Raw genomic sequence first — 22,807 nt, 5'->3', positions numbered from 1 at the left:
GGAAATTGTTCAATAAATAGAAATCTAACAGCAAAAAATAGTTGTTTAAAAGATGAATGTCAGTCTGAACTCGAGAACGGATGAATGCACATTCTTTTTAGTGCCAAATCATGTATTCAGTGGAACCAGCCTCTGTGTGCACGTATGTTTCTTTCTTCCTTTTTTCTTCCAGATGTGTGTCTTGGCCCTGAAATAGACAGACATAGATTTAACCATTCTCAAGTTAAATGTGATGCATACCTATTGAAATGGGCTTTAAGAACAAAGCCGTAAACGTTAACTTGAGAATAGATCCGAGATCCCTTCTTGTTTCTTTCTGTTAAGTGAGAGAATTTTGATTTAAACATTGAACAACAAAGCTTTTGAAAGCCCTTTGCAGGGTTATCTGCACAGATCGAGGAATCAGACATGCATCAGCTCACCCTAGACTTGCCTGTCTTTTGCATGTTGCATTCTGGTTTGAATTGAATTCGAATTGGTTTGTCTATGGCACAACGCCTGTTACAAACACAACAGTAAGGCAAGATTATGTGACAGCCTAAAGTCTTACAAAAACTCAAACAAAGGAAATGAATATAAAACAACAAAACTAGGGAAAAGGTTAAAATTTAACACGGGCGAGAAAATGATACAGATCCTGGTAGCATCGCTAACAAAAGGGTATAGCAGGTGGTCCCCTCTGCAATCTACGTCTGGCTTCTCTAGAGAATTCCAGCGGATTTTTTGGGCTGCTGCAGGAAACGTTGCAACCTTGATCATAATGGCTTTGCTATAATTTCCAAGAGAAAACAGATAATATCAGCAGTAGACCAATCGGCTCTTGCTCTCAGGAGGTCTCCCCAAAAACGGTACCTAATGTTGTATGTACATCCTCACCCATCAAAATTGGCATATGTGTGAACAGTTGTGTAGATGAGTCCTACACATGTTCGGCTGTATATATACATTGCCACCGATTTGTATGCGATGTTTGAGGCATGGATTACAGGAAGGTCTGAGAATGGGGTGAGCGTGCTGGGAATGGGGGTTAGGATGGGATGGGACTGAGCGTTCTGGGTTTCCCCACCCACATACTGTATCTCTTTCTGCATAGAGATTAAGAGAACTGAACCAAGGAGGCAAGTTTATAATATACTTAATTGTATTTCAACTCCTGTTTCCGGTGCCCATATCTAAAGCTGTTTTAAAGAGTTGAACCTAATGCTTCCTCCTGAGAATAACATTTTTGGAATATGAGTACTGTGGGCTTAATGCAACATTTCCACTGACTGTAGTTTAGCATCCACTACATTCATCAAAATGTCATGCAAATTATAATAATTATATGCAAGTAAATAGGTCAATTAGCTATGGCTCTTTGGCTCATGATGTGTTTATAGTTTGACCTTGAGTGCTGAACAAGCTGCTCATGGCTGCCCTAATATGCACGTATCCCTCGTCATGGTTGTTCCTGTGATTCTCCATAGTGAGTACATGGTCTGCACTTTGGGGCATCCTTTATTTTACAAAAACTGTCTTGATCTTTTGTAGAAGCTGGAGCTAGATCGATTTATGCTTTATGCTCATGGGCCTGACCTTTGCCGAGAATCAGATTTGCGCCACGCGATGGCCAACTGCTTTGAAGCATTGATAGGTAAGATCTCTGTCCTGTGGCTTCTTTGTTGTTCGTGTTGCATACAGTTGCCCTATTGAGATGCGTTTCTGCTAATGGAACTCACTGCCATAAACTGGTGACTGCTATTAGACAAATTCATGGAGAATAAGGTGATTACCCATGGTGGCTAAATGGAGCCTCCAGTATTAGAAGCAATATGCCTATGTACACTAGTCGCTGGGGAATGTGGGTGGGAGGGTGCTGTTGCACTCACGTCCTACTTGTGGTTTTCCCGTGGGCAGCTGGTTGGCACTGTGTGATCAAAATGCTGGACTAAATGGACCCTTAGTCTGATTCAACGTGGCTCTTCTTACATTTTTATGTTCATGTTCAGAGGCAATAGGACAAGGAATGAGCATTGGGCCCGAGGGCTCCTCCCTCTCTCTTCCTTTCATACTCCAAGATCAGATCCTGTCTTGTTATCCTAGTTTGGTAACTGACATTATGCCAGAGTTTCCCAGTTTGGACATAATTGGGAACTCTGGTTTAACAACATCATGGTTTATGAAGCCAGGAACGAATGTTAGGGCTCAGCATTCCTCTCTCACCTTCTTCCCTCATGCACCAGCTTTGGAACTTCATTTCCAGCTAGTATTAAGGCAGAGGTCCCAGTTACATCCAAACTGGGAAACTCTGGTTTAATGTCAGTTAACAAACCAGGATAATAAGAAAGCATGGTTTATGAAGCCCGGAAACATAATCCAAAGCAGGCCAGAATGTTGACTAGCTCACCTCTGTTTCTCTTCTTAGTCAACAATTTTGAGGGTCAGAAGGAGGCCAGTCGGTCTCCATCATGTAACTAAATGGAACAGAATTTAAGTGGGGGTTGGCCCCACTAAAGACATTTCATTGACCCTGTTCAGATGACATGCTAAGCCATGGTGGTTAAGCATTTTGAGCTAAACATTTTGGCTTAGCATGTCATGTGAACCATTCCTAACCATGGTGGCTATATTTATTTATTTATTTATTTAAGCATTTTTATCCCACCATTCAGCCAAAAAAGGCTATCACGGCAGCTCACAAAAATATTTCTTGATGCTGGATACCACGAGTTTTCCTTTCCATGTGCTTCTCTTGCATAATAACACATTGGCCTTATTCAGACAACACACTAAACCATGATGGTTAAGCATTTTGAGCTGAACATTATGGCTTAGTGTGTCATGTGAACCATTCCTAACCATGGTGGCTACATAAACATGGTTTAAACACACTCACTAACCATTTGCTGCAAAAGGGTTAACAGCCTAACCATGGCTTAGTGTGTTGTCTGATCAGGCCCATTGAATCATGTTAAGCTAAATTACCCTGGTGAGACTTCAGAACTACAATCCTATGCTTACTTACTTGGATATAAACTCCACTGAGCTTTGTTTAAGCTCTATTATTCTGACTAACAGTAATAGTTTTATTTCTAAAATGCTATCAAAACACAGTGCTATACAATGCAAAAAAATTAAATAGGTCCTGTCCGCAGGCTTAGAGTCTTATGGCCACAGAAAATAGGGAAGGAAAAGGAACACAATAGGAAGGGGCAAATGGAAGAGAATCAACTAATAGGAAATGGCCAGAGAATAACAAGCGTGTTTTCAAAAGCTATTTAAAGACGAAAACTGATATTCAGATGTGTGGTATTCTAAACATATGTAACTACAAGAGAAAAAAATATGCAGATGAGAAATAACAGAAAAGGTTTTGGGTTTGACGAGGAATAAAATACTACGAGACCATAAAGAACAAGGAGGAGGATACAGCTACAATCTTATACGCACTTACCTGGGAATAAGTCCCATTGAACACAATTGAGCTTTCTTCAGAGTAGGCATATATAGCTTTGCACTGTAAAGCAGGGTTTGGGGTACTTGTGGGCATCAGATGGAGCATGACTTTCTTTCTCCTAAGTAGACTCATGCTACTCATGCTTACCTCTGAAGATATATGCTGGAGCTTGGGGCAGTGTCCAACAGTGACATTCCACAAGCCAAAATAGTGCTAGCAGAGCTCTGCTGAATCTTTTCGTCACGCAAGAGGCTGCCCATTGTGCTTGTGCAACCAATTTATTTATTTATTTATTTATTTATTGCATTTCTATACCGCCCAATAGCTAGAGCTCTCTGGGTGGTTCACAGAAATTAAAACCGTTCAAAGTATAAAACAACAGTATAAAACCATAATATAAAATACAATATAAAAGCTCAACCAGATAAAAACAGCAGCAATGCAAAATTACAAATTTAAAACACCAAGTTAAAATTTATTTATAGACTGTTAAAATGCTGGGAGAATAAAAAGGTCTTCACCTGGCGTCTAAAGGCGTATAATGTAGGTGCCAAGCGAACCTCCTTAGGGAGCTCGTTCCACAGCCGGCAGAGAAGGCCCTCCTCCTGGTAGCCACCTACCTCACTTCCTTTGGCAGGAGCTCGCGGAGAAGGACCCCTGAGGATGACCTTAGGGTCCGGGCAGGTACATATGGGAGGAGGCATTCCTTCAGATAGCCTGGTCCCAAGCCGTTTAGGGCTTTAAATGTTAATACCAGCACTTTGAATCGGGCCCAGACCTGGACTGGCAGCCAATGAAGCTGGAAAAGGACTGGTGTGATGTGCTATCGTCGGCCAGTCCCTGTTAGTAATGGTGCTACCCTGTTTTGTACCAGTTGAAGTTTCTGGACCGTTTTCAAAGGCAGCCCCACGTATAATGCATTGCAGTAATCCAAACGAGAGGTTATCACAGCATGGATAACTGTAGCTAGGCTATCTCTGTCCAGATAAGGGCGTAGTTGGTATATCAGCCTAAGCTGATAAAAGGTGCTCTTTGCCACTGAGTTCACCTGTGCCTCAAGTGACAGTTCTGGATCCAAGAGCACCCCCATACTATGGACCCGATCCTTTAGGGAGAGTGCAACCCCGTCCAGGACAGGGCAAACATCACCTCGCCGGACAGATGAACCACCCACTAACAGTACCTCCATCTTGTCTGGATTGAGTCTCAGTTTGTTAACGCTCATACAGTCCATTACCGTACCCAGGTACTGGTAATGGGTAAGTGGAAGGCACAACAGGTTGTGCAAGAGTTATATAGAACTGCTTGTGCAACCATGCTTGCGCAAACGTAACTTTGTTGGAATCACACAGTTCAGAAGCTCGTTTCCACTAACACAATGTACCTTTGCACTAACGGAATGACACAGATACTGTCCTTGGTATTTGAGATGCTAATTGAAAGTGCTGCTCAGTGATTCAGTCCTGTTTACTTCTGAGGCTTGTTCTGCTTATTTCTCAGTAGCTTTAAAATGTTTAAGAATCACATACTCCCCCCCACGCCCATAGATGGTATGCAGTACCCAAGATCTTTTCCAGATTGGAATTTGGCCCTTGCACTGAAAAAGATTTCCCACTCCTATCCTATAAAGAAAAAAGTGTTAAAAATAAGGCTGAGAGCAATTTCAGTATAATTCTGTGAGTGGAAGAGAGCTACAGTAGAATTTGAAGAAACAAACTAATAAAAAGAGGTAAGAAGTGAAATAAACTATCGGACATGAGATTGAGCATTGAAGTCAAGGTAGATATTAAAGTCTCCTATTATAACAACTGGGAATGAAGAGGAAAAGAAAAAATAGAGCCAGGATTCAATATTGCGCAGAGAAGAAGAAATAGACCCCATGGACAACAAATGACAGACAAGCAGAGATGAAAAGGAAAAATTCTAATTCTGTCATATTCAGAAAAGCATAAGATGAAATTGACAAATGGAAAGGAAAAAAGCACCCCTACAAGAATCACATATCCCCCCCCTCCCCACACACCAGTTGGCTGAGGGGATTGGGGAAAAGAAACGGATCCAGCTGAAAGAGCAGCGGGAGTAACAACATCTAATGGGAAAATCCATGTTTCAATAAGAGCAACACAAGAAAAACGATAAGAGATAGCAAGGTCATTAAGTACAACAGCTTTATTAACTACAGAACGACAGTTTAATAAAGCACCAAAAAATGAAAGCTGCTGCACGAGAAATGGGAACTAGATTAGCATAGCAGTGTTGTCAAGAAGCAGGGCCAAGATGATCACCAGCAAGAAGAAGAAGAAGAAGAAGAAGAAGAAGAAGAAGAAGAACCACCCCCACCCACCAAGGATGAAAATGTCATTCCAAATTAGTCAGAATGAAGAAGAGCAGGTGGGGATCAGGGGAATGGAAACCGAAGGAAAAACAAAATGGCAAAGATGAGTTGATAAATGATTCCTTGGTCCAGATGAAACCACCCAGAAGCCTAGTAAATCCTAGGCCAGGAAAAAGGCACGGTGTATCTGATGATGAGAAAGAGGGCAGCAGTGGATAAGTTCTTCAATGTGCTCCTGGGTACGAAGATATCAAAAAGGCACAAGGATGTCTGATTCGCACTTTCTAGCTACAAACGATAGAGGTAGCAGCAGTTTGGTTTCTGTAAATGCAATGGCTTTCACCTCATCCCAGGCTACTAGTCTTTGTCTTGCTCTCTCCGTGATTAGTTCATGCTCTAGGTCAGTAGCGGCCAGACTTCAAGCTTTCTAGATCTATTTTGTTTTTAACCAGAATCCCAAAATCCACCAACCATAGCCTGGTGCAAAAGTCATACACCTAGAATTAGAGAATTCGGAGGCCCAAGAATGTGTTTCGAGTCCCAGAACTGAACAGACACCACACAAAACTCCGCACAAGGGTCTACTCCTCGTTATCCCAAGCTTCTTTCATTTAAGCAGTATAATTTAGAGCAGGGGAGTGGGAAACCATCTTGTCGCTGCTATTCTGAAACATTTGCGAGTTGTAAATCCTTTCCAGTCTACTGCAAATCACCGAATGATGTCGCTGCACATCGCAGATCTGCTTTCTGCTCACTCTTGAACCTCTTGCGATCTGCCTATTCATCTAACTTCTTCCCTTCCCTAAGGGACTATGCGGTGCGAGCATGGGATTATGTACATAGGAACATAGGAAGCCTCCTTATACTGAGTCAGGCCCTTGGTCCATCTAGCCCAGTACTGTCGACACTGACTGGCAGCAGCTCTCCGGGGATTCAGGCAGGAATTTTTCCAGCCCTATCTGGAGATGCTGGAGATCGAACCTGGGACCTTCTGCATGCAGAGCATGTGCCCCCTCCCCCCCGCCACCCCATGTAGATAGAATTGACAGTAACAAAGGAGAAAGAGGAAACCCACATTGGATCAGGCTTCACATGATGGAATATCCTGACATTTTCTCTCATGTTTTTTGCCTCGCCTCAGAAAATATATTCCAACTTTTTTTTTTTTTTAACAAGGTAACAGCTCTATGGTTTCTGCCTTGGGCTATATTGTATTTCATCAGATCAAGATAAAGGAGAAAAGCAGTCATTTTTAAACTCAGCTTTGCTCTTCACTAGTGCTTTGATGTTGCATGTTAAAAAAGGGAAAGTGTGGTGTGGGGAGGACACCAGCAAAAGAAATGGATCTGCTGTATAGTTCAAATGCTTCAGCTTTTTGGATGAGGTGATGTGTGGGCTAATTTTTCTAATAGCCTTGCTGTTTATTTTATTTATTTGTTTATTTATTTATTTATTACATTTTTATACCGCCCAATAGCTGAAGCTCTCTGGGCGGTTCACAAAAATTAAAATCATAGTAAGACAATCAACAGGTTAAAAGCACAATTACAAAATACAGTATAAAAAGCACAACCAGGATAAAACCACGCAGCAAAATTAATATAAGATTAAAATACAGAGTTAAAACAGTAAAATTTAAATTTAAGTTAAAATTAAGTGTTAAAATGCTGAGCGAATAAAAAGGTCTTCAGCTGGCGACGAAAGCATCATTGGGCATAGGCCAATAACTGGCCCATGAAGTCGTTTTGCATGGAAGTCTTTTGTCCTCTGCATTGCATCAGGTTATGTGGGAGATACACAATGCAGGGTAAAGAGGGGCCCACGTTGTGTTTGGTACTTGCTGTGGATTGCTTAACAGTGGGATAGTGGCCTTGTGCGGAAGCCCAGCCTGCCAGGCTCCCCAATCCAGCCTGCGTAGCTCAAGGGATTCCTCTGAAGGACCAGGCTTGGCCTCCAAGTCCTGCCCCCTGGAGATGATCCCTTCTGTTATCTCCGATCGGAGTTGTGGTTGGTGGGAGATTCAGCCAGCACAAGGAAGAGCAAGTGCTCCTACCAGCTCCAGCTGAGTCTTCCTTCATGTGCCCCAATGCAGGTGATTACTCAACCAGAAATTCTTTACGTTATGAGCCCTTGATTTAGTGTTTGCTGTGTGATGCTCAGTGAGAAGTGGGGCGGGCACTGGAGGGTGTGTGTGTCTAGATGTCTTCAAAGCCCTGAGGTGGCTGCGAATCGGTGCTGCGTCACTTATACAACGCAGCCACTGACCCACAGCCACTGCGGGGCAAATACATGACGTGGCGAATATTTCTTCAGAGTGAGGTCACCACGCACTCTCCGCCATGTTACCTCACTCCGCTGTCGAGCCGGGGGAGGTCTGGGGCGAATGGTAATCGCTGATTGGTCTCTGGAAGCCGGGAAGAGGGCAGGGGGTGGGCTCCAGTATCAGGATGACCCCCAGAAAACCCCGTGCTTCCTCCTGCAATCTGGATTACGCGCCACCACCCTACAGCAGCAAACCTGTGGGTTTAGCGGCAAAGTGGCGGCAATTCAGCGCTGTGAAGGCAAGGCCTGGGTTGAAGCTGTGTGTCAAGACCCTTATTTATAACCTAGGAACAGACCAGAGGGAATAGGTTCCCTCTGAAGTCCACTCTCAAGGGCTCGCACTGAGAAGCCGCCCTTACTCAGCCAGTTGGTTCCCAGGGCAGGGGCAGAGCTATAGCACAGCTGGGCAGTGTGCAGAATCGGTAGACCACTGGCTGTACCTCGAAGAAGATTCTCCACGCTCCATGTGATGTGAGCAAAGAAGGGCCATCTCCGTAGGTTTGTACTAGGGCTGTGCACGGACTCCCCAAACGGCTTCGTGGCCCGATCCGCAACTTTCGGATCGGGCTGATCCGCAACTTTCGGATCGGGCTGATCCGCAACTTTCGGATCGGGCTGATCCGCAACTTTCGGATCGGGCTGATCCGCAACTTTCGGATCGGGCTGATCCGCAACTTTCGGATCGGGCTGATCCGCAACTTTCGGATCAGCCCGATCCGACCCGCTCCACGGAGCGAGATCCGGAGGGGCGGATTGAGATTTGCAACCCCCTTTTGCTACTTACTTGCCTCCGCAGCGGATGGCGGAGGCAGGTAAAGGGGGGCAAAATGGGGGCCGAATAAGCCCCCCTCTCCCTGCCCCCTTACCTGGCTCTGCCACGGACTGCGGCAGAGCCAGGTAAGGCCCCCTCCTCCCCCACTTACCTGTCTCCATCGTGGTCTGGCGCAGGCTTCAACTGAGGGCCAGGGCTCAAACCGTGGCCTGCTCTTCCGGCCTAAGGCCTGGCCCTCAGTTGAAGCTGGAGCCAGACCGCAACGGAGACAGGTCAGCTCCCCTGCCCCCTTACCTGGCACTGGCGCCATCGCACTGGCGGCGCCAGGTGAACCCCCTCCCCCCTTACTTGTGTTCGGAGCTTCGGATGGAGGCGAACCGCTTCGCCTCGATCCACAGCTCCCCTGATCCAGAGCGGAGTGGAGCACAGCCCTAGTTTGTACCCAGGGCTGCTTTAATAAGTCATGAGCCCCTTCATTTAAGGTGGAAATGTGGGGAAATGTTTTGCTTAGAGGAGACAGAGTTTTCATCAGGGAGTTGATAGCAGCATTCAAATGTTTTCTATAAAGAAGAGGGGGAAGAATCCTGTACTAGGTCCCCTCAGGCGTCCCTAAAAATCAAAGAGGCTCATTGCAGCGAAACACATTAAGGTTAGGATAGAGACTGTATATATTTTCTAACTGTAAGAAGCATTGGGTAGAAAAATGTGCTGCCCAGGAATGTTATGGAACCTCCTTCACTGCCAGTTTCCCAAAGACTAAACATGAATCCATCAGGGATGGGTATCAATCCATCCATTTTCCACCCCTGGACCCCAACCCATCACCCAGGCTGCAAACACTCCTCCCCGGCGCTAGGGGTGGGGGGAAATTATATCCAAAAGGGTCCAAATTAGCTTGTTTTCAAGCCAATTTTTGACCCTTTCAGTGCTCTCAAGTAACTCGGAGCATGAAAACAGTCAAGGAAGGGTCCAAATGCCATATTCCAATTTCGGGGGGGCAGCGGAGGCTGTTCTGTAGGATCTTGATGTCTCTTGTGGACTGGATTGTGTTTCCCCTCAAATGGAATTCTTAGCCCCGTACATTGAAAACCTTATTCTCTCGCCCAACTCTTCCTGAATATCCAAATAAGTGAGGCGGAAACACACTTTCTCATCATTTCCAGCCTCGGGTTTGCCATTTGCGTTCCTGGGCAATCCAGCACTCCTAACTGTCTTTCCTATGGCAACTTCTGTCATGCAGGAGCGGTTTACCTGGAGGGAAGTCTTGAAGAAGCCAAACTCCTCTTTGGACGCCTGCTCTTTAACGACAAGGTATGACTTCATCCGTGGCCTGGCTGTGCCTTGCAGCAGCCTCTGCCAGGGCTCACAGCTTTGCATCTTCCCATCCTCAGCTGCCTACAGCCCATCCCTGATACGCTCGTCTCTTTATTCTCTTTTATGCAAACATGTATAATATCACATTACGTTGCCTCCATTGGTCGATTTGTATGGCCTCTTTTCTTTCTTCTTCTTTCTTCCTTATTTCCCCCCTTTTTCTAGATGGACTGTTGGCTGGGATTTCTCTCCTTTTAGTCACACAACTTTTCAGCAAAGAACTGTAAGCCCGTTATGTAGTTCAAGAACTGTGTGTGTTCTTCCTCTGCCTAATTGACGTGAGCTAAATGGAAGCACTACAGGCAGTTTGCGCAGAGAATACCTGCTTTTTAAAAATTAGTTTGCCAGCACTATTGAATTTGCAATAAGCAGAGTCAGCATCTGAAACCATTTCAGCATTTCGCAGAATGACATTTTATTTAGCAATGTGGAATTTGTTAAACGACTCCCTTGAGCCTTAAAAGCGTCTCTCGATGTTTGCAGGACCTGCGGGAAGTATGGCTTCATTATCCACTACACCCTCTCCAAGTAAGTGTCTCCCTTTTCACTAACGAATTTCAGAGTGCGGTTGTTGTTGTTTTATTACTTTATTTATTTTTTGTTCCCAAGGATGCCTTTTATTGGCATTCAGCCGTGCTGACACCTTTGAACGTTCAACATACAAATGGTCTTTGTGAATTTTTGAACCTAATAAGTGTCAAGGACACTTTCTGCTCCCTCCTGCTCTTTGAATTCCATGGTATGAAGAAAATCATCACAACTATGGCCCAGTTTAGTCTCCAGGGTCCTCTCAGCAGCTTTCAGTACTATTGACCGTGACCTTCTGGGTCGCCTAGTGGGGTGGGCCTTGGTTTTTTATTTATTTATTTATTTATTTTTGCATTTATATCCCACCTTTTTTTCCTCCAAGGAACCCAAGGCGGCGTACATAATCCTCCTCTCCATTTTATCCTCACAACAGCCCTGTGAGGTAGGTTGGGCTGAGAGTCTGTGACTGGCCCAAAATCACCCAATGGATTTCCATGGCTGAGTGGGGACTAGAACCCGGAACTCCCAACTCCCAGTCCAACACTTTAGCCACTACGCCACACTGGCTCTCATTTTGCAGTGGTTCTAGTCCTTTCTCTCAGGCCACGTCCAAAAGACGTTGCTGGAGAATTACTGTTAGATTCCACGGCCATTGACCTGTGATGTCTCTCAGGGTTCTATTTTGTCCCCCATGTTTAATGTTTATATGAAACAATTAAGAGAAGTCATTCAGAGCTTTGGAGTAAGGTGCCACCAACATGCTGATGATATCCAACTCTATTGGTCTTTATCACCTAGCACCAAGAAGCAGCCAAAACCCTTGGGTTTCATAATGAGCTAGATGAGGGTGATAAAAGCTTGACTCATAGATTAGAATTCAGCCTGATCTGGAAGGGGTTACTCTTCTCCTGAAGGATCCAGTCTGCAGCCCAGGAGCACTCCTTGGTGTTTGCTGTCCCTGGAAGTGACAGCGGTGTCAAGATGTGTGTTTGCACGATCACGCTTGTTGTGTCAGCTGTGACCCTTCCTGAATTGGACTGACTTGGCAACAGTCATCCAATCCTTGGTTACATCATGCTTAGGCTGTTACAATGAGCTGTATGTGGGGCTACTCCTGAAGAGTGTCCAAAAACTTCAGTTGGTGTAAAATATGGCTGATAACCAATGCACTCTATCGGGACCTTATTACCCCTATCTTAAAATACACGAACTTGTCACTAATTCCTTATCTGGGTGGAATTCAAGGTGTTGGTTTTAACCTTTGAAGCCCTAAATGGCTTAGGACCTGGCTATCAAAGGGACTGCCTGTCCATGAACCTGTACAGTTATGAAACTCTGCATGAGAGATTATCTTGAGGACAACAGTGCCTGAGGAGGCTGTTTTCTCGGGTACACATTGAAAAGGCTTTCTCCTGTGTTGCTCTCAAACTGGGGGATGTGCTTCCCCAATTGGCCACCATTTTCTTGGCTTTTAGAAAGGGTGTGAAGTTACACCTTTTTAGCGTATTCCTTTTAAATTACATAGTTCTTTTAATGTTTTGCTATTCTTAATGCTCTCGTTTGTACTTGTTTTAAGTTATTGTGCCCCACCTTGATGGCTTTTTAGTAAATAAGGCAACATATAAATTTAAATAAATAAAAGACACTTTTCCCCCGAAGTCCTCAGAAACCACATACGTTAATGGAGTCATCCATTACTGGAAAATCTGTAAGCAATGAAGTGGTATTATCTCCGGTAGTGTTACGAACTTGAATACTTATTCAGTTTTTGTAAGGTTGAATGAGATAGAAATCCTATAACCTATTTTCCACTAATGATTAGATAAATGATTCATTCCACAATTCCAAATTGCGGAACTGGTTGTTTTTCTTCTCTTTGTGAAAGTTCCTCAGTGTTCTATCAATGTTGTGAACTGAAAACATCTAATGGGTCATAAAGGTTGCAAATCCATTTGTTTATATATGGAGCATTCCCAATACCTAACACTTTCGTTAAAGACCTCCAGCTCAGGATCCTGTACTCAGGAGCTGCCCATAGAGAAGCTGGTTTTCAACAAAACTAAAATAAACCCTTGGGAAAATAGCACTATTTATGCTTCAACACAAACCACAGTATGAGAATCTTAACTTCACCAATTTAGCTAGCATTCCTATTAGCTTCCAGCTAAAATAATTTAATTTGAAAAGACTAAATAAAAAAAAATAGAATGAAGAGTTGATGGTGAAATAAAATCAAGACCTTTTAAAATAAGAGTTTTTAAAAGCAAACCAACACATTGTTTGTTTGTTTGTTATGCCACAAATCTTCAGCATACAAATGTTTTCAGCGCAGCTATGCAATAAAAAAATAAGAGCAATACAGTCAGTGAATAAAAATTACTAAACAAACAAAAGGTATAATCAATCAGTAGAGCTAATAAAAACTTTAAAGTGGCTTCAAAGGTCTTAAAGGCCTGGGAGAATAAAAAGGTGTCAGCAAGATAACAAACAGCAGCAGGAAAACCTTCCCCTGTGAAGGATGTTCCAAAGTTGGGATGCCACACCCAAAAAGAGCCTCTCCTCTTTCCCAAAAAGCATTTTTGCATTGTCTAGAAACGGTTATGTGTTTATAGATTGCTGAATCCGCCCATATCCAGTATGCATATCTCTGTCTACGCTATGGCAATGCATGGCACGCTAGAGGTTGTGAGCTATGAGAAGAATTTTGGTTGCATTGCTAAGCAACACGATAAACACAGCTGATGCAGCTGGTTTTGAAACATCATTGCTGAAGCAGCCGAATCATTTTGGGCTGATTTGGCCCAACCGCTGCCCTTCACCCGCCCATGAGACTTACCTCAGACCTCCAGATGCGCCACCAAGCTGCCCGGCCTCCTCTCTGAGCTGCTGTAGATTTAGTGTTGTAAAGGAGATTTAGTGTAGAGGAGTCTGTGCGGCTCGCTGGTGCGTGCAGAGGCCTCAGGTAAGTCCCACAGGTTGGCGGGAAGGCGAGTGGAGGGGGGCAGTGACTGGGAGGGGGAGTCCAGTGGAATTCCGGTCAGTCTCGCGTCTGGAAAACCGCAGCAGCCGCCCCGTGAATATACACAAATTTATGATACTGAGCAATATAATACTAGCGCGCAGATGCTCTCTGTGTGAGTCAAGCTCCTTTCAAATGAAACCTTCTGTGTGTTTACATCTGGTCACTTTTAATATTCATTTGACAAAGTACTCTTAAATTAAATGACATCACTATATGCTTATAAAGTATGTGAAAAGGCCTTGTGATCTTGAAACTTCCAGTTTTAGTGGAGATTACCTTTCTAACTTCAGAATTAGCCACGCTCTTTCTACCTTAAAAATGGATTCAGGCTCAATTCAGGCTTTATTCAGACAACACGGTAGCCACAAAAATCTGCTTTGTTGTGTTTTAGTCTCACAACGCTTCAGTAATGTACAAAGTACTTATCAATATTGTTGTTGTTTCCAGCTTGAGCTTTCTAAATTGGGTCATAAATCTTTCTTCTGGAGTTCATGGTAACTTGCTATCTTCATTGTTCATATTTATTTACAGCTGCAAGAATCCCATACTGACCGACAGCTGATTGAGACGTCTCCTGTTCTTCAGAAATTGACGGAGTTTGAGGGGGCCATTGGAGTCCTTTTTACTCATGTTCGACTTCTGGCCCGGGCTTTTACCTTGAGAACAGTGGGATTTAACCACCTGACTCTGTGAGATTTTTTTTAATGATCCTCTTTCCTATCAGACAGGCTGAGGGGTTGTTCCTCTGCATGCAGGGAGATCAGGCATGGGCCTCAGGCTTGCATGCTCCAACCTCCATAAGACGTTTCAGTGTCTAGGGCCAAGGAAGATTATGTAAATGCAGGACCTCCCAGTTTTGGCATTACCATCTGCTTGTGGTTGAGGGTGCAGGTGAGAAGTGAAAAGGAAGTTCAGGAGACTAAGGCCTGCTCTGATTTCACAAAGTGTAGATGAAATTGGGAACAATATTTTCCAAATAACCCTTTACTATCAAGCCCAGAGTAAAGTGAATAAATAGTTTAGGGATCTGAATGATAGCCTAATAGGGCTGGAGAACTGAAGCGTATCCGTACGAGGTGTGTATTTGGCTTTCTGTTAACAGTTGTAATGCATGAAATTTAAGGAACTCCCATCCTTGTAGTTCCACCTGAGGGACTCAAGAAGGCTAAACCATTGCAGTATTTCCAGAACAATCTTCACTACATGCCCATCATCACAGTGGGTTAGGCTAGAATTTATCAAATTACTTTAGGGGTGGGCTCAACACAACTAGTATTTGTGGCAATTGTCTCTTTCAAATTTCCATCTGCATTCAAACCATAGTTGAAACTAAGCCAAGGTCATACCATCCTGGCCTGTTCAGATAAACCATAGTTAAATCTAACCAGAGTTCCTACTTCAGGCAAAGTGACGAATGGTGGTTAGTTGAAAACAGAAGCAGATGCTCCGGAAGAGGGGAGGAGAGGGGGGAGATGGCTCAGACATGTAACAGTAAACTATGGGTTAGCATTACATCCAAACAAGGACCCACTACAGTGCTTCAGCTGTTTATCCAGGCATTTCCAAGACAACTGGAACTGAGTGAAAATGTTCATTTCTGGAACAGGCCAGGTTTGTGGAGTTCGCATAAGGGAGCTCGACCAACCTATTGAAATCGAGAAATAAGTATTTCCATTCATTTCAGGCCTTCCTCTGGGAAGCACTAAAACTCTGTTCTGCACATGTTGGGTCCCACTTACGCCATGGAACCGGTGGGACCCACCACTTGCACAGCAGAATCTGCAGGATGCAAGAGTCAGCGGAGATGTAAGCGCCCTGTTGGATTCTGCCTATTATATCACAGCCAAGACTTTCCTATCACCTTTCATACAGCCTGAGATCCAGGACTTCTCACAGGTGTCAGTTCACACATTCGCTGCCAGGGACAAAAATCAAGTTGAGAGGGATCAAGTGATAAGCACATATGTGAAGCTGACCTACATTGTTACTTAACAGTGTTAAACTTTAAACCAGTATGACTGCTGTGGCTCCCACCAGCAAAGCGTGGGGATTTTAATTTTGTGAGATTATGAGAATTCTGTTATAGAGGTCATAAACTCCATCAAAGGGCTAAAATTCCCAGCGTTTCTTGGGAATAACACTAGGGAGTACACACGAATCCCCTCACATTGGACATGGGGTTGCATGGTCTACCCATTGCCAACCCAGCCCCACTAGCCACTCATAAGTACTAGCGTGCTTAAGTAGTGTACTTAAGTAGTGAGGAAAGATTAGTCTAGTCTTCTCACTCTCGTGGAGTGATACGCAAGTAGGATGCTTTCAAACGGCTGTCAAATATGTGGCTAGCCCGTGGGTGCAATCCCACAACTCCCTCACACGTGATTTCAATGCACGCATGAGGGAGTGTGTGGGAGCCCATCTCCTATGTCAGCTAAATCTGTGAAGACAAACTTTTGGCGTGCTCCCTTCTGTAAAACAATCACAAAGCAAATGTGCGCAAACATTTCAATTTAAAAAGCCAACAGAAATATACGGTAGTACAGATATTCTAAACCAGCGGTTCTCAACCTGTGGGTCAGGACCCCTTTGGGGGTCGAACGATCCTTTCACAGGGGTCGCCTAAGACCATCGGAAAACACATATTTCCAATGATCTTAGGAAACTGTATTGACTGAACTATGTCATGTATCATCTTTTGTATTATTAAAGCTATTGTTATGTATTATTTTCATTAGCAAACCATCCCATGACAATGGATCGTGTAGCGAAGAACGAAAATAACTTTATGGTTGGGGGTCACCACAACATGAGGAACTGTATTAAAGGGTTGCAGCATTAGGAAGGTTGAGAACCACTGTTCTAAACCAATGTCAAACTCCAGTTTAACGTTGCTTCTTTCTTTTTTTAACCCAGGCAGGGTTGTTCTTCTGTTTGGTAACTTTGTTGCTGTCTGCCTCTTCTTGCCTCAGGGGCCACAATCAGAGGATGGAGTTCTTGGGTGATTCCATAATGCAGCTGGTGGCCACGGAGTACTTATTCATACATTTCCCAGATCATCATGAAGGTCACCTGACGGTGAGACCCACCCACCCACCCTCATCCATCACTCTTTCCAGAAGCAGAAATGTGGGAGAGTTGGGCGGGGAGACGAAAAGCCCCGTAGAAACAGCTAGTGAATTAGTCTGGGCTTAATTAATACCAGCAACCTCAGTCCACTGCAAGCTCTTAATAATGTGCTGTTAATTTGAAGATGCGAATCCTGCCACGATCGAGAATATTTGATTCATGGAGTCTGAGCCTGATGTCATCTCTTCTTTAAAACAGATCAATAGCTTTAATAACCACCGTGATTAACTTGTTCCTCTTAAAACTAAAGGTAGTACTTGTTCATTTGCTGGCATGTGAAAGCAATTGAGGGAGGGAGATACCATTAATGTGGAATGCTGAGGGGTTTTTTGTTGTCGGCGTTCAAAGCTAATAGCAGATTGTCTTTCTTTTTAAATAATATTTACTTATTATATTTTTCCTTGCTCTTACCTTGTTCCAGTGTTCTCCCATTCAAGGGGCTGATCAAGTCTGCACCTGCTGAGCTTCAGCAATGCTGCAGCATCAGGTGGCCCCAGACCACTCAGCTGTGTCTGTATGTGCGTTGCAGCATGTTTACTTTGACCCATAGAACTTAATGGGAGGCCTTTAGAATCAAGCCTTCCTTAGCTAAATAGCCTTGCCTTGAGCTCAGTTTCTTGGTTATACTAGAGCAACTGGGGGTCTGGGGCCTTCTCCCCTTGCCCCGGGTTTCACTCCGCAGGGTGCCGGGGGAGAAAAATTGTCTGTCTGCTGCTGCTGCACGAGATTTGATGGTATGCAAAAAGGGCCAAATTTAGCTTAAGGAAAAGCTATATTTGACCTTTTCAGCAATAAAACCACCGATTCCCTCCATCCTGCCGCTGCTGCATTTGGCAGCTTGGGCTGCATTTTTCCAACCCCTGTACTACAACGCAACAGGACCAAGGAAATCTACTTTTATCTATCTAAATTATGATACTGGCTGACTGCGTTCGCTAGACCATGGTTGGGGATGGTGCGGCCCTCCAGACGTCATTGGACCGCATCTCCCAACATCCTTCAGTATTGGCTCTGTGGCTGATGACCGTTGGGGCCATGCATCCCCCACCCTAAGGCTAGAAGACCACTTACCACTCTCTTCCTCCCTATCTGTGCCTATATTAGCCAAATGGAAAACGAGAAAGCCTTTGCCAGCTGTGCTTTCAAGGCCACTGACGGCTTTCGGGAAGCAGCGGTGGCCCCGTTCAGACAACACACTGAACCATGCTGCTTGACCACAAAATGGTGAATGGAATGAATTAACCTAAATGCCTTCCGTTGGCCATTTTGTGGTTGAGCAGCATGGTTTATGGCGTGTTGTCTGAACGGGGCCATTGTTGTGATGCGGGCACCAAAGTGAGGGGGACTGTTGGGATGTTTCTTTTGGAAAGCACACGCACACCCCGCAGCAGGAGAAGAGCGTTCCTCGCAAGGGCCGAAGGCTCTGCTGGTCACACAGAGGTGTGGAAACTGCCTGTGCCACAGAGGTGGATTTCCATCTGTTCTCAGGTAGAGGGGAAGAGGGGAGGGGGAGGCAGGTTGGTCTGGGGCACCTCGGCAAAGTTAGTTCCCGTCTCTTCACTCTTCTCTCCCTCCTTCTCTGCCCCTTGATCCCGCTCCTTTAACAACACAAATGTCGTCCGAGCCTTGGCCATTTAACAATCCCGTCTTCCTGGCTCTCCCTTCCCCTTTCTGCATCCCCGTTCCTACTCCCTTCAGAGGCCGAGACAGTAAGCACCAGTAGCGGCTGAGATTTCTCACGTCTCTCCTCGCATCTCTGGCAGCCCCTTCCTCTTCTTGCCCTGTCTCCTATTGGCCCTGTTCAGAAGACACCTTAAACCATGGCTTTAACCGCAGTGAATAAAGCAAAAAGCCTTAGATTGTAAGCCTATGCGGCAGGGTCTTGCTATTTACTGTTTTACTCTGTACAGCACCATGTACACTGATGGTGCTATATAAATAAATAATAATAATAATAATGCAGCTCTCACCACTTTTCTCTTCAAGGTGACAACAAAGTTTTCTGTGGCAGGACGGAGGTCCAGCTTTGACCTACAAGCCACTGTCTCACACCCCTATGGTGTCCATCACCCCCCACCCCAAGCCCCCTGCTCTTTTTAACCGATTTCATTCCACCAGCACCTGAGCTCTAGGTTCAAAGAGCTGTGGGCTCTTTGAACCTGTAGTTGAAGAGGTAGAGCGTTTTAATGTTTAACAAAGACTATGTTATGAACACTGAATATATATATTTCTCCTTTTTTACCTTGATGCCCTTGAGCTAGCTTTTGCCCAACACCTTCTATTAAGTATAATTTGGGCATATCTCCGTTCCATTTTCTGTTGAATAAATATTATATGTTAAATTTCTTATCAACCGGGCTGCCCCTCTCTGAGCTCTCTTTCATCTAATCAAACAGAAAGAATCTTTTTTAAAAAAGAAAAGCTTTTATGTTGCATACGCACATTACCTTCCATTTCACAGTATTATTGTGTTCTCCCAGCCACCGCCCATATCTTTCAATCTTTTGCAGAAGTTTCTCCTCCTCGGCTATTCATCCAGCCTTCGCATCCTATGCAAATTTCAACGTGCAGCTAAGTTCTGCTTTCCGAGTCACTGATTCATGGCAGAAGTTGTCCCAACAATAAGTTACATGCTTGTTCTTTTGGAAAGTTGCTGCTGTTAATTAAAGCACTTGGCTCCCTCTTCCTGTCAACCGGTTCTTGAGTCTCACAGTCCTTAATTCTCAGTTGCCACAGATGACTGCATTTTAAAAAATTAGCACTCTCGCAATGGACACTTTGGGGACCAACTTGTTTCGTCCAGTATGAGAGGATTATATGTTGTCAAGTCTATTTATGTTAAATTGGCCAAAGCCATAATAACATTCAAAGATCCGGAATGAGAGTAATGAATCTACAACAGAATGCAACATCCTTTTGATTATTGGAGAGGATTATATATAAGCAGTACCATAGTCATTGCCATCATTAGCAAGTTACTAGTTTTTATCTGATCTTAAGTAGCTCTCTCTGTTTTGTATGCAGAGTAAATGTTGAGCCCACTGTAGACTGTTACAGATATAATACTAAACCATCGTTTTAGCATTGCAAGAATGAGCCTTGGGCTCCCTTTTCTCTTCCTTTTGTGGAACGATGGCAAGGAGGAGTTCGGAATCTTTTTATTAAGTATGGTTTATCAAACCTGACAAACTGTGGTTAATCTTAGCTTGTTTCCACTAACCATAGTTAACTTCAAACCGTGGTTTATGAACCTGGCTTGTTTCCACTAACCATAGTTCAAATTACCCACAGTTTTAAGATTTGGATGGCATGCTAAACTGTAGCTAATCTAAAAGAAAGAGGGGAGGGGGAGCATGGATGTTCTGTCTTTCTAGGGATATTCTGTCTTTCTAGAAAGGGATGTTCATCCCTTTCTAGAAGCCTCTCCTAGGCCCCTGCTTCCTAGTGTCTCAGAATAGAGGGAAAGCAAGTCCCTCACCTGTGCACCAAGTGCTATCCATATGGGGTGTCACTGTTCTCCCTACTCTTTTCCATATTCATCATTATTTCCTCCCCTGTGCCTCCCTCGGTTCCTCTTATAACGTCCCAACTATCCTGACTTCCTGAATTTGGATTGCAGCAAGTCATGAATGGTAATCCTGCCTTCTGCTCTTATAAGTGCAAGATTCTGGAGGCAAGACCTAAGCAAAGACTAGAACGGCACATAGCCCTCACTTCCTATTCCTCTTTGAAACCAATCATTTGATTGGCAGGAGCATGACACAGAGGGGTGTGCGGAAGAATTCTGCTGCTTCACCTCAGTAGAGCTGAGTGAGTCTTCCTACAAATCAGGCATAGAGTTGTTCATCATGTAGATCACCCATAACATGCGCAATCTCAAAATCATCCGATCACCTTAGGAGCAGGTGGTGATGGCATGGAGTCATGCAGCATGGGTCACATGTGAGATTAGCAAACAGCCAGAGTAGATGTCCTGCTTCTGCTTGTAATAATCTTCGAGGAAGCCCCTCCTTGATTTAACTACCAAAAATATTCATTCACACTCTGGCAACAGTGTTCCAGGCTTCTGAATCAAAATCTTGCTTGCTGTCTTTCCCACTATCCAAATTTTAACTCAGGCTGTGTTCCAAGAATGCCTCATAGGCTTTTTAAAGGTACCTCGATAACAAAATCACAAATAGTAGCCAAGCTTTCCATCTTTACCCCGAAATATATAAGGAGATCATAGGATGTGTCCCAAGGTCCGTGGTCACTTCAGGTAGGGGGATGGTAGGGCCTAATAGGACTGGAGAGTGCCCTGCAGGTCATGCATGTGCCCCCTAGAATTTGCCCAATAATCCAAGATGCAGGGGTTCTGGGGTAGATTCATGGGGCTTTCTCAGAAAGGGAAGACGTTTGAAAACCACAGCCTTTAAGTGGTTACTATGAATAGCAACCTGGGCCAGGCAAAACCTAGCAAAGATTACTTCATTTCTGTTTGGTCAAGCAGTGGCTAGCGAGAAAGGGTCCACACTCAGACTAGAGCTAGTATTACTCTTGGGCATTCTAGAGATGTTTACCTGGTTGAGGGCTCTCTTGTGTTGGTAGTTGCTGCGGAGCTCCCTGGTCAACAACCGGACGCAGGCCAAAGTGGCAGAAGAACTGGGCATGCAGGAGTTTGCCATTACGAACGACAAGACCAAGCGGCCGGTGGCTTTGCGGACAAAGACACTAGCGGATCTTTTGGAATGTGAGTGACAACGCCATAAGTGTCTTTCCCCTTTGAGATGACTTGATGTTTTAAATAAAGTTGCGAAAGTCAGATTGTCGAGGCATGAGAGTCTTTCGTGCAACTAAAGATGAGCTCCAGTTCTGCTGTGGTCATCCCTGGGTAAAAAGGACCAGATCTAATGGATTCATGGTATCATTGAGGATGTATAAGATGTTCAAGGTGATGACTTATACGACTTGTTTTGTTCATGATGAATGTGTTATTTAGGGTACCAAGGTTAGATTGGCATTTATTTGTGTATAAATACGGAGCTCCTCCAAAGAGCTCTGGTATTACCCCGTTTTTAATCTCACCATAATCCTGTGGTGTAGTTTAAGATGAGTGAGAGTGACTAGCTCAGTGTCACTATTGAACTTGGAACCTGAGTGGGGATTTATAAAATAATGCTTGGTGTGGAGAAAGTGGATTGGGCGAGGTTTCTCTCTTTCTTAGACACAGTACTAGAACCTGAGGTCATCCCATGAAGCTGAACGACGGGAGATTTGGGAGGGACAAAAGGAAATACTTGGTCACACAACACAAAGTTAAAGGGTTGCTCACTTGCTCAGCATGTCGTGATTTCTGCCAACTTGGACAGCTTTAAAGGGGGATTAGACAAATTCATGGAGGTTAAAGGCTATCAGTTGCTGCTGGTTATCATGATGGCTCTGTATTACTTCCAATATGCCTCTCAATACCAGTTGCTAGGGGACAGCAGCGGGAGAAGGTTCTGCTTGTGGCCTTCCCACAGGCATCTTGTTAGCCACTGCAGGGCATGGGATGCTGGCCTAAATAGGCCTGTGGTCTGATTCAACAGCCTTCTTCTTATTTTATTTATTGACTTATTTCATTTATATCCCACCCTTCCTCACAAAGAGCCCAGGTCAGCTAACAACAAATATTAAACACAATGTACCATATAAATGTATATTATGATGATTTGAGCCCAGCTCTGTCCAGTACACTTGTGTGCTCTGCCACACTATCTAAGAAGATGTATATACTTGCTTATTTTTGGAGCAAGTTTTTTTTATAGCTATTTTGGTTCTGGTCCGTTTTGTTCTTTCCTTACCAAATTAAAAAGAAAATATCAAAGAATGGCTTTTCTTCTTCCTTCTCACAGTGAATGATAAGATTTGTTT

At 44.2% G+C, this 22,807-nt stretch overlaps 1 protein-coding gene across 1 annotated transcript in view; it reads left to right on the top strand.

Annotated features, from left to right (window-relative positions):
* Positions 1-22,807, top strand: part of DROSHA (drosha ribonuclease III) — a 105,379-nt gene that overhangs the window by 67,916 nt on the left and 14,656 nt on the right. The window contains exons 22-27 of the mRNA XM_063130261.1: positions 1,531-1,633; positions 10,106-10,176; positions 10,723-10,767; positions 14,321-14,478; positions 16,759-16,864; positions 21,503-21,644. Of these exons, the coding sequence (XP_062986331.1) occupies positions 1,531-1,633; positions 10,106-10,176; positions 10,723-10,767; positions 14,321-14,478; positions 16,759-16,864; positions 21,503-21,644 (625 nt within the window). The remainder of the gene's footprint in view (positions 1-1,530; positions 1,634-10,105; positions 10,177-10,722; positions 10,768-14,320; positions 14,479-16,758; positions 16,865-21,502; positions 21,645-22,807) is intronic.

The sequence above is a fragment of the Elgaria multicarinata genome, chromosome 7 (assembly GCF_023053635.1).
Source record: "Elgaria multicarinata webbii isolate HBS135686 ecotype San Diego chromosome 7, rElgMul1.1.pri, whole genome shotgun sequence".
NCBI lineage: Eukaryota > Metazoa > Chordata > Lepidosauria > Squamata > Anguidae > Elgaria > Elgaria multicarinata.
This window is presented reverse-complemented; position numbering and strand designations above follow the sequence as displayed.